Below are 13,002 nucleotides of genomic sequence, written 5' to 3'. Positions count from 1 at the left end.
AGGCCGAGTGGGCCACATTTGTGAAGTGGTATGCGGTTCAGAACCTGAGGCCCCTGGATGCATCGGTCCACAGGATTGCAAGGAGCTCACACTCAAGACGGTCTTCCTGTTAGCCCTTGCGTCGGCAAAAAGAGTAAGTGAGATTCATGGGCTGTCTTATGAGGTCTCACACTCGAAGGGGTGGCGAGAATCTACTTTCAGATTCTTGCCTACCTTCATAGCCAAGACTCAGAATCCAGCTGTTTGGGACCCTAGGTTTGAAGGGTTCTCAGTGCCAGCAATCCCACGTTCAGACACCTGAGGGACTTGCTACTGTGCCCAGTCAGAGCGGTACGTAAGTACCTAGAGAGAACGGCCAGACTTCGCCCCGAGACCAAGAGTCTGTTCGTCTCCTCAGGACTAGTGAAGAAGCCAGTCTCTGAGAATACGATCTCCCTCTGGCTGTGGCAGGTAATCATGAGAGCCTACGACAGTTCGAGGGTCTCTCTTCCGGGAAAGCCTAGACCCCATGACATTAGGGGCTTCGTTGGCCTTTGAGAGGAACATGGTTGTGGACCAGATCCTAAGAGCAGGCACGTGGTCAAGGCAGTCCACCTTTACGGCTCACTACCTAAAGGAAGGTTCGAGAAATCCTTGGACGGGTTCTCTCTTGGTCCTGTCATTTCTGCGCTCCAAAAGATTTAAGGTGTAGCTCCGGGTTACATGACCCTTGAGTCCTTCACCTTCCATGGGATATATTGTCAGTGAATGAATACGTCTCCGAGGATTTTTACAGAGGTGAGGTACTTAGACACTAAGATAGTAGTTTTTTGCGTAGTTTTTCCCTAATTTCTCTTCTATTTTTGGGTCAGCAGAACCTAGCCTCCTTTCTAGGTTCCTTTTTTCCCTTCGTAATCGGTCTCTAGGTCCGGAAGGCCACTCACACCTCCTAAAGTATAAGTTTCCTAAGAAAGTAGTTCGAGGTAAGTACTACTCCGTGTTGGAACAAATCACAAATTTTAAGTAATTTGTATTTTTCCTAACAGTACTTACCTTGAACTACTTTCGGGTTATGGCCTGCCCATCCTGCCCCGAGTGCCTTACAGGACTTCATAGAAACCTATCTGCCAAAACTTACTGGAGCTCGAGACCTGAGCAAGCATGCTCTCTGACCCCGGGTCGCCTCGTGGCGTGTATCACTCCGCCAGAGGTTACCCCGCATAGAAAACGGGAGTAGGATAAACTACACAAAATTCTGGTCAGTTGGGAGGAGATCCCAGATACTCCCTAAGAAAGTAGTTCGAGGTAAGTACTGTTAGGAAAAATACAAATTACTTAAAATTTGTGATATTCCTTCTATTTAGACTTGAAAAATTAAATCCTTTTGGCTATTTATGTAAGCCTCTTGGTATGGGATTTTGTTATGTGGTTGAGCAGCTTGATGGTGATGATGATTAAGCCTCTCATCACATGACCAACTCATCTCAGTTTTTAAGGTCTCAAACTATTTTCCAGCCACTTGAATATTTCATCTTTCATAGAAAGGCCATAACATCCAGGAAGTTGTTGTGTCTACAAGTTAAGTTATACAATATGCTATATTCAATACAGGTAGCCATTTTTCATGATTGGTTGATTTATGTGTTTAATGGAATACCTTCTGACCTTTATCCAAAGATGGACTTTACTTTTGGCTATATATGTAAGCCTCTCTATTCATCTTGTTAGGTTAAAGATATTTGTTTTCCATAAAATACTTTACTGTATATATCTTAACCTAATACTCTTCCATTGTAAGACATAGAATTTTAATGTGTATGCTCTAAGTCATGGAAGCTCATTACTGTCTGTACATTATAAAGAATATCCTATGAAAGTTTCTAGGAACCAGTGTCACTCACGCTAACTCCTTATATGAAATTTTTGCAGGTTGTAGTCTTTATCATTAGCAGTAATGTTTTGTTTATAGATATACTGTAGTTATTTCTCCTTATGTGTAGATTCATCATCTAAATTGGTGTTATTGAATAGTCACTGTGGTCTCTTCAAACTGAATCACTTTGACCATTTAATGTCATGCAAGATTTTTCTAGAGTGCAGTTTAGTATTGAGGTGTAGTTCTATGCACAGGCCTATGCATATGATGATTTTTTTTTATGTCAGACCTTGATATTAGCAAATATAGTTATGCACAACAAGGCCCTGAAATTCTATAAAGAAATATTTTCGAATATTTATTCACAATTATACAACTCCAAATACAGAACAGGTATTGTTAGAAAAGAAAAAAGCTATTGCAGTAGCACATAAGAGTTTAAATATTCACCTATTGAATAGTATCGGTCTCAACTTACTCTCTGTTGTTATATAACTTGAGTATGCTGGGCTTTATTTGGTCCCAATATTTTAATGTTTTTCCAGTTGTAGTGCATTCATTGATATAATCTTGAATGCACTTTAACTGAAAAGACAAAAAACAATGAGTTACAGTATATAAAACCAAATACAGCTCTGCCTATTCAGTAATAAGTTATAAGAGGAGACATTAGGTTGAGACTATAAGGCTAATATTTAAATAAATTTTAAACCCCTTGTGTAATATTGGGTTTTGGTCTTTTCTATTTGGTGTTGTATAACTGTTTTCCTGTATTTGGTATTATATAACTTGATATTATTATTTTTGTATTTTTTCTCAATACTGAGGTACTATTCTTGTTATATAAGGAAAAGGAGCTCTTGGGGTGTCATTCGGGTTCAGCGATTATATGAGGTTTTCTTAATTCACCTATATGTCCGTTACCTAACCCCAACGAATGGTAAAATCTAACTGTAGTTATAAGATTTAGTCATTAATATCTTAACATGCATAAAAGTAGGTTTATATTTATGAAACAACTAATAGTTATCCAAGCCACGGTAGTTGATGCCTAGCCTACTAAAATTTTGTCCATCTGTAAAATTGACTTATCCAGAAAGGCTACCTTCTAATTCATCTGAATGATGATTATTATTATTATTATTATTATTATTATTATTATTATTATTATTATTATTACTACTAGCTAAGCTACAACCGTACTTGCCTAAAGTAGGATGCTACAAGCCCTATGATTCAAAAGGGAAAATAACCCAGTGAGGAAAGAAAATGCACAAACAAATATCAGAAGTAATGATTGAAAGATGTACCGTAATATATTTTAAGACCAGTAACAATGTCATATGTAAACTATGAAGAGAGACATATATCAATCTGTTTAACATAAAGCATTGGCAGCAAGATTAAGCTTCTGAAGTTCCATCAATTCAGCTGCCATATTAGGAAGATCATTCCACAATCTTGTCACAGCTGGAATAAAACTAGAATACTATGCAGCATAGGCTTTGAATTGAGTTATTGCTGGGAAATACAGTACTCTCGGTGTTAATATTAGTCTCTTTTATTATCATTCTTTATGATTTTTCAGTTGCTAGGAATGTACTGTATCTCCATTAAACTCATGCAATACTCAAGATCTTTATTCGATAGATCATCATATGGTTGTAGCTGCAGTTGCCTTTATGTTGTATCTCAGGGATGCCATTGATTTGTTTGAGGAAACTCTCCCAATACAATGAGTAATTCTCTTAAGGCAAGCTTTTATCTATCTGCCATCATCATCAAAATACTATCTCCTTCACCTTGGGCATGTAGACTCCAATGTTCAAGTTTTCTTTCGATCTGGGCATCACTCTTCCATTGTGATCATAAATGGTTTCCGATTGTGTATACATGCAAATTGATACTCTGTGAAGAATAAGCTGGAAGTAACTCGAGTGGATGCCATATAGCTATATGCACTTAAAGTTATTATAAAAATTTAAGGAAAGGTTGAAGAGTTCAGAAGTCACTAAACTTCCAACCTAAGTGAATATTTTCTTGCTTCTACTTACTTAATCCTCTGGCACCCACGGGATGCATAAGGCCTCAATGAATTCATGCCATGCCTTTCCAGTGCCATTTCTCTAAGCTTTTACTATATAAAAGCTTAGACTATATAATCTTATGGGAATTCAAAGATTTCTCCTCAGATTGGTAATAAATCTGGTCTATAGACTAGAATCTAGGAATGAATGCGGTTAGGAAGTTTTCAGAATTTTACCATCCTTTGTCTTTGATTTTATTGTGTCTTACCTTTACTTACACAAAGGCTCTCAGGGTTAATAGTATTCTAGAGATTTTATTCCATCTGTGACCAAATTGTGGAATGATCATCCTATTAAAATATTGAATCGGTTGAGCTTTAGAAGTTCAAAATTGGTCAGATACTTTTCTATTGAGCAGGTTGACATGTCTCATATCATAGTTTATGTCATTTGTTTGTTTTATTTAAAAATATTTTTTCTTTTTTTCTGTACAGAGCTGCTTTTCCCATTATGGTTGTATGGCGTGTAGCATGCATGTATTACCAGCTAGGATTGCAGCTTTGCTTGCAATAACTATAATAATTAGTGACCATTCTTTACTAGGGATAGCCCCACATATTGATAACCTTTGTTTTGCTAGTTTAAGAATCTTAAGACATGAGTCGAAATAAAGAGGTTTGCATCTATGAAATACCATAAAAGTTTTATACTATACCTAGTCTATATATAGACCTTTTTACATCACTAGTTTTGTGGTTGGTGAAGAATACTTTGTGTATTTTGGTTTTTCAAGAGGTTCTAAAAAGAAAATATATTTTTTAAAGATTCCTAAAATTCAATCCAGCTCATGTCAACATTTTTTGCCCATATAATTTTCTGTGTAATTTTCATATGACTAAGAAAGTTATGCTGTTGAAACAGGTATTTTGATCAAAAGCGACAAGCTGCCAAAAAGGAGCAGAAGACCATAAGTGCATCTGAAAAGGCCTTGCAGTCTGCTGAAAAAAAGACACGCCAAACTTTAAAGGAAGTTGCTGCAATTACAAATATTAACAAAGCAAGAAAAGTTCATTGGTTTGAGAAGTTCCTTTGGTTTATATCATCAGAAAACTATTTAGGTGAGTTTCATAAAAGTAGCCTTCACAGTTTGTATACTGATTGGCTTATTTGGTTTTCTTTCTTGACTGCAGTTTGGTACAGTATATTGATATCTAACTGAGAAGATAAGGAACATGATAGTGGTCTTTTGGTTAGTTGTTGATCTAGATCACATTTGAGGCAAGAAATTGGCAAAGAATACTTTTGCTCTCTTCTTAAAGTAAACATCTGTAATGGGGAAGAAAAGATATGTGTATATTAGGCAAATAACTAAATTGCAAGACTGGAAAACTTTCAAGTAAGTTTTCAAAGTAATAAAAACTATGTTAAAAGTACCTTTGTGTAGCAGTCTGTAAATGGTCTTGATTTCATCCATTTCCTTTTATACCTGATAGTATATATTTGATTCTGTGAAATTAGATAAATAAGAATGAATTCTATATCCCAACACTTTTTTATTTATGTAAGCAGTAGGATACATTCGTATACCTTTTCACAACAGTTCCGAAATGTGTGACACGCTAATGCGGTAGTTATTGAATGAAATTTCACTAACATTTACAAAAACGTACTACTGATAATACCCTAATTTTCATTTTAATGTGCCTAAGATATGTTTTAGTCTGATCTTAACTTCATTATTGTATGGGCTATATGACACCCACAGCAAAGACAAAGCATACTCGCAAGATTCAAAACTAGAATCTTCATAACAAACATGAACACTGAGCTTCATGAAATATATGAAGAGCTCTTTGCATCAAATACTAAAGGTCTGATTTTGTAAGGTTGTTGAAAGGAAAGCAGGCAAAGAAAATGTGGCTTAATATTTTGAAAGGTTGCTGAATGTTAAGAATAAGAATAGGTAGGCATATATACTGTAAATATTGTTGTATGTATTGAGATGGTAGTGATGGGAGAGGAGAATGATAGAGAGATTACAAGAGAGGAAGTGAAGAGAGCACTAGATAAAACGAGAGCAGGAAAAGTACCTGGTATGGATGGAGTTAGGGTTCAGATGTTAAAGAAAGGGTGTGTGACTACTGGAATGGTTGGTGAGATTGTTTAATATATGCTTGTTGTCAGTGGTATCAGTGGACTGGATTTTTGTATGTATTGTTCTGGTATACAAAGGTAAGGGAGATGTGCATGAGTGTTGTAATTCAAGTGGTATTAGTTTGCTGAGTGTGGTTTGAAAAGTGTATGGTAGAGTACTAATTAATAGGATTAAGGATAAAACAGAGGACTCAATCTTAGAAGTACAGGGTGGTTTTAGAAGAGGTAAGTTGATGTATGTTTCAAATTTTTACAGTTAGGCAGATATACCAGAAATATTTAGCAAAAGGTAAGGATGTGTATGTTGCAATTAAGGATCTAGAGAAGGCTTATGATAGAGTTGATAGGGAAGCGATGTGGAATGTCGTGAGGTATATGGAAATGGTGGAAGGTTGTTGCAAGCAGTGAAGAGTTCATACATAGGCAGTAGGGTATGTGACAGGATAGGAAATGAAGTGAGTGAGTGGCTCCCAGTGAGAGTGTGGCTGAGATGGGTGTGTGATGTCGACATGGTGGTTTATTGATGGAGTTGTGAGAGAGGTGAATCCTTGAGTGCTTGGTCGAGGGTGTAAACTGATAGATGAGAGTGATTGTGACTGGGAGTTGAATTCCTTGTTGTATGCAAATGATACTGTAGTGGTTGCAGACTCGAAGGTGAAGGTGGGTCAATTAGTGACAGAATTTGGAAGGGTGTGTGAGAGAAGGGAGTTGAGAGTTAATGTTGATAAGAATAATGTCAGAGATGCACAAGAAGGGAGTGTGGTGTTAGGTTGAATGTCATGTTGAATGTAGAGTTTTAAGCACTTGGGGTCTGTTGTTTCTGCAAATGGTGAAGTGGAAGCAGATATACGTCAGAGAATGAATGATGAATGTAAAGTGTTGGGGGCAGTGAAGGAAGTGGTAAAGAATAAAGGGTTAGGCATGAATGTAAAGAGTTCTGTATGAGAAAGTGATTGTACCAATTGTGATGTATGGATCGGAGTTGTGGGGAATGAAAGTGACAGAGCGACATAATTTCAATGTGTTTGTGAGGAAGTGTCTGCGGAGTATGGCTGGTGTATTTCAATTGGATAGGGTTAGGATCAAAGCAGTAAGGGTGTGAATGGGTGTAAGAAATGAATTAGCAGCTTGAGTGGATATAAATGTGTTGAGGTGGTTAGGCCATGTAGAGATAATAGAAAATGGCCGTCTATTAAAGAAGGTGATAAATGCAAGTCCTAGAGGAAGGCCAAGGTTTGGGTGGATAGATGGAGTGAAGAAAGCTGCAGGTGATAGGAGGATAGATGTGAGAGAGGTAAGAGAGCGTGCTAGAAACAGGAATGAATGGCGAATGATAGTGATGCAGTTCCGATAGGCCCTGCTGCTTCCTCCGGTTGCCTTGGTGAATACTGAGGTAGCAACAGTAGGGGATTCAACATATGAAGCTTCATTTTTGGCGGATAACGTTGGAGGGTGGGCTGTGGCACCCTAGCAGTAGCAACAAAACTTGGCTGAATCCGTCATCAGGCTGGGAGGAGCTAAGAGAAGAAAAGTTCTCCCTTTGTTCTTTATTTGATGTCAGCTACCACCCAAAGTTGTAGTAAGTGCCTTGCTAAATAGATAGATTAGCGTTACTTTTAAGATAACTTTACACGCAAAAATTTCAAATGAAAAATATTTAGTGGTAGACTAGGCTAGGCGAGTATACTTTACAGTACTGTCTGCTATTCCCCATTGTCATTTGGGATTCTGTAAGCCGCTTAATTTCAGGTTCTTTTTGGGTCTGATACTGTATATAAGACGGTCTCCTGTTGTGGTGGAAATTTTTAAGATTTAAATGTTATCTGATTTGCAAAAGTATACATTATAGATAAGGATGATAGGAAATAAAGAAAATCTTTTTAATCTAAGAGCAATGATCATAGTAATTTCTCAGTCCTGTTATGATAGAAAAGTTATTTATTTTACAATGCACACTTTATGTATACAGTACTGTACTTTGACTTGGGTACTTCCCTGTTTGTAGGGGAAATGAAATAAAAGCTAAGTGTTAAATGTCATTTTCTTAAAGAGCTTTCAGAGCATAAAATAGAAAATTGTCTCAAGGGAGACTAAAAGGCCATTTATTCAACTTGGAATATTCATTGGGTTGTTAACTCATTTTACAATATACTGTACTTTACTTTTTTCCTGGCACCAACACTATTGTTATAGATTACTTGAATTTTAAACAACATTATTTATACAGTAAGTAGGTAACTGGATATTTGTCAGCATAGGTGAAAAGATTAATCTAGATATTTTGATGTAGTTTGGTCATGTGAAAAGTTTTAACATTGTATAGTAGTTGCAAAATTATATAGAAACATACAATACAAGAGGAATGATAAAATAAAGCTAGAAAAAAGGCAGAAAGTATTAAACTAGCTGTAGTGAAAATTAAAGTATTTTAGGGAGGAAAAGGTTTTCTAGAATAAAGTATATATAGAGAGAAAACTTCTGAGAAAATATATCTTTGAGTCAAAAAACTCAGAGAAGTAAAATCCTGTCTGAAAAGATTGCAAACCTGAGTGTTTTAATAGAATATTTTAACAAGAGAAGAATATAGAAATTTTACCATGAAACTAAAATAGAATCTATATTTCGCCTTACAGTAATTGCTGGTCGAGATAGCCAAATGAATGAAATGGTTGTGAAACGTCATTTGCGTCCTCGTGATGCATATGTTCATGCCGACTTACATGGTGCTGCAAGCGTCATCATTAAGAACCCTAGTGGCAATGAAATTCCTCCCAAGACGTTACATGAAGCGGGTATTATGGCTCTTTGTTACAGGTAAGAACATTTTGTGTAAACATTACTATTGTTTATTTAGATGTTTAGCCATAACTGGTTGGACTCATTGTATATGCTCCAGTATGCTAGAATGTTTTTAATTTCTGTAAAGCATAGAATTCTTTATGCAATTGGAATAGGTATTTCATCTGTTATTGTACCTTGGGTTAGGAAGGTACAGTACTAATGAATAGTATAAGTACTTTATACTTAAATGTTTTTAGTATAAACCTGCACTAACTAGTCTGCTGGCGCAAAAAAAAAAAATAGTTGGCCTTTAAATAGGATTATGACTTCAGTGCAAGTTGGAACAGCCATTAAATCATTAACAAGGTAATTATAACTACTGATTGTTGATGTGGAGAAACTCCACCCAACTGTCCATCAGCATGATTAGTCACGTTTGACTTTGGCTGCAAGCAGTGCGCAGTTACTCTTGTTGCCTCTCAGATTCAGTCTTTATTCATTTTCATCTTCTCAGTGTTTGTGGGTGTTACCAACTGGCAAAATGAGATTGTGGCCTGGTAAGGTAGGCAGTGTGGCAGATTTATGTCAGAGGTTACTGTTGATCACCCTCTTTTGTGTTTGCTTTGAAGGAGGCATGACTGTTCGCTATTGTCTCCCTGTGATGGGTGCCTTTCATGACTGCCTCTGTAGTGGGAAGAGTTTGCTAAGAAGAAAAGCCATAAGCAAGATTCTTTGCTGTCAAATATGGGAACTCCAAAGTTGATGCTGAAGAAGCATTTTTATAACTCTCTGGTGGAACCCAACTCTCTTCCTCCTCCAGGTTCTACTCTGTCGTGGTCCTCGCGAAGTACTCATTTGGGAAAGAACACCTTCTATTGCACTCCGATCATTCTATGGGAAGGGTTTGGGAGTATCATCTTCCCCTGGTGAAGGAAATATTCCTTTGCCTCTTGCCAAAGTTCTCCTTGAGTAGTGCAGACTGACAAATTTTACCCAAGGAGGTTGTAGCCTGCATTGGGCATCACTGGTATCCTGTCTGTGGGAAGGCTGAAGGAGTCTTTGATGATCACCAGGATGTTGAAGGCAATTCTTTAGTATATGACCCTGATTCCTGTGATGTCTGTGGATGCATTGTAGGATGCGTATCCAATGATTGTTTGCCTTTAGGTCATGTTGCTGTTCAAGATGCCCGTCTGGCATCTTCCTATTAGGGAGCATCGTCATTGTTCGGCCAGACTTCAACGCTGAAGATGGGTGGTAAGGGGAAGAAACATTCTTGCTTCTTCTCTTCCAGTTCTTGTTCTGATTCTTATGCTACTACTTCTAATAATAAGAAGAAAAAGATGCCCAGGAAGACCAATTGCAAGGAGACTAGTGATAGCCATAACTGGTTGGACTCATTGTATATGCTTGTGTATGCTAGAATGTTTTGCATTTCTGTAAAGCATAGAATTCTTTACGCAATTGGAATAGGTATTTCATCTGTTGTTGTACCTAGGGTTAGGAAGGTACAGTACTAATGAATGGTATAAGTACTTATACTCAATCTCTCTTCTTGGTCATGAGAGATAGAAAGAGGGTGTACTTCTGGCTACCTACCCTTCTAGGGAAGGTAGCTCATGCTGAAGCAAAGGAGCCCAGACTCCTTATACCAGTGTCCCGTAAGGGACAAAAAATGCACTTGGGCGGTTGGGTGATTGACTCCACCCTCTCCCTCGATTGTGAAGGCAATCCTTGGTCTCCTGGTGAGCTCTCTCCTCATAATTCATGGGTCAGGGGAGAAGCTCCTATGAGTACTGACAGTCTTGAGCTTAATTATTTGTCAGGTGGCCACTTACTATGTCTCCCACAATCATGCGCAATTGGGAACAAAACCATCCCACCACTTAGGACCACTCTAAGCATTTGTACAACCATAGAGAAGCTTTTACATGTTTTCTTGATCAAGAGCAAAGTCCTAGATCACCTGGTGACCAGTCCTAATGTAAATCTTGGGACCTCTCTTACATGTGCAATTCTCTTGAGAAGAAGGTATGAAGTGCTTCTGCTCTCTCTGAAGATGTCAGTACCGGAGATGATTCTCTTTCCATAGAGATTGTGATCTTTTACTACCAGGTCCTTCATTGGCATGCATCCCTGATTCCACTCTCAGTCTGTAGCATACATGTGATCTGTCAAGCCCTCTGCCTTTTCAAATCAGGCGGTGGCTCTGAGGCAATGCCTCCAAAGGTGCCTGACCTTGTATGGTATCAGCGAAGAAGGAGAACAGAGTTAGTGTGTTCCTTCGTGGACGTCATTGGCTTCATTCTTAAGTGCATGGTTTGTGGGAGGAAACTGTGATATCTGTTAAGGGAAGATCTTTTGTTGCTGATTGGCTCCTCAGCGCTCCCAAAAGATCGAGGATTGGATCTTGACTCGTGTGACACTAGGCACAGTTACAATCAGATCTATGAGTTTGAGAGTTCTCTACTGTCTGAATGGTCAAGCAAGAACCTGCGTCCTTTCTCAGCAGAGGACATTCTACATATCTGAGGCTACAGAACAGTCTCCTCTACCCATTGATTCTGCAGTGTCCACACTGTTGGCAGGAGTTTTGGAGAAGAAATCCTGATTTTAAGGTATTTCCCTCTCAACTCTGGGGATATAGTCAGGCAGGCTACCTACCATAGCTATCATATTAATGATTTGAATGAATCAGGTTTAAAAGGATAGGTATTATAGTGATAAAAGGTTTTTGTTCTGATAGTTATTTGGTAAACGACACTTTGCACAAATCTGTTTCTTCAGATATTCAACTACATTGATAAACTTTGGCAGTTTAAAAATGGATATTATATTTGCCTATTTAACTTCCCAACAGTTCTTTTAGATCTGACAGCAGTGAAACTCTTATTCGTTAAATTTTATGGACAGCTATAGGTATAAAACTTAATTAAATGGTTTTTATTTTCAGCCGTGCATGGGATGAAAAAGTTGTAACATCTGCCTGGTGGGTATGGGGTGATCAGGTTAGCAAAACTGCTCCAACAGGTGAATACCTCACTACTGGAGCTTTCATGGTTCGCGGGAAAAAGACTTTCTTACCTCCATCCCATCTTGTATATGGATTTGGCTTCTTGTTCAGATTAGAGGAGGATTCTATTGCAAGGTATGTGTTTATTCATTGTCAATATTTTATTTCATTGTTTCATTTACGAGGTACAAGCTTTTAAGATTATTGGTAACCGACCAAATATAAATGTTTATATTGATTTCTTCCCCAACTTTACTGGATTCTTTGGCATTTTGAGTGGTCTGTAATTGCTGGTGGTAGTTTGGTTATACTAATTGATTAAAATTGTATTTATCTTTCAACTGAATCTGTTTTGACATGCATGTGCTGCCACTTATCACATGATTTAATCATTGCATTATACAGCTTGTTAAAATCTTTTGAAGTAACTTTTATATTGATTTTATTAGTAGTATATTTTAGATAACTTTAAGAATAATTGGATCAATGTAAGTAGTATCAGCGCCTGGGTTAGTTTTTTTTTTTTGCATGAGGGTATACTCAAACACCTTTTCTGTCATTTTGTGCTTCCTCTTGTTTTTTTCCTTCATGGAGTGTGTTAGGCAGGTTTATTACAAGGGCCAAGGATGTCAGGTGGTTTACAGTATTATCATCTTAATCTTTGATCTGTTTTTCCTTCTTTTATTTTCAGTCTCTTTATATATGATCATTTTTAAAACCATATTGTTGTTGTCTTTATTTTTCCGTCAGTAGTTTTTTTTATTTTCTATTTTCCCATACTGGTTAGCTTTCTCTATTGGCAACATTAGAATTTTAGCATTCTGTTTATCCAACTGATGTTAGAGCTCAGTTTTTATTAATGATTATAATTGAGAGGGTAGAAAACAATATACATATTATAATTTTAATAGTATTTTTTTAAATATTTAACTTAGCCGGTGAATATATAGCTGCAACTCTGTTGCTCGACAGACAAAAACTGTACAAAAAAACTCGCCAGCGATCGCTATACAGGTTGCGGGTGTGCCCATCAGCGCCATCTGTCGGCCAGATACCAAGCTCTATGTAAACAAAGACTCAATTTTCTCTCTGTCGACGTGTCGACAAGACGTACTTTACTCGCTGTTGCTAACTGGAGTTTTTCACATCATCTTTGGTGAAGTACTATATTC

The 13,002-nt window shown here is 37.4% G+C and overlaps 1 protein-coding gene across 1 annotated transcript in view; it reads left to right on the top strand.

The window, feature by feature from the left end:
* The window catches only part of LOC137625828 (ribosome quality control complex subunit NEMF-like), a 162,861-nt gene that overhangs the window by 92,665 nt on the left and 57,194 nt on the right, over nucleotides 1–13,002 (top strand). The window contains exons 11-13 of the mRNA XM_068356715.1: nucleotides 4,804–5,000; nucleotides 8,670–8,850; nucleotides 11,771–11,965. Of these exons, the coding sequence (XP_068212816.1) occupies nucleotides 4,804–5,000; nucleotides 8,670–8,850; nucleotides 11,771–11,965 (573 nt within the window). The remainder of the gene's footprint in view (nucleotides 1–4,803; nucleotides 5,001–8,669; nucleotides 8,851–11,770; nucleotides 11,966–13,002) is intronic.

This window comes from Palaemon carinicauda, chromosome 33 (genome assembly GCF_036898095.1).
Source record: "Palaemon carinicauda isolate YSFRI2023 chromosome 33, ASM3689809v2, whole genome shotgun sequence".
NCBI lineage: Eukaryota > Metazoa > Arthropoda > Malacostraca > Decapoda > Palaemonidae > Palaemon > Palaemon carinicauda.
The sequence above is the reverse complement of the archived record's forward strand: the minus strand, read 5'-3'. Positions and strand labels throughout refer to the sequence as shown.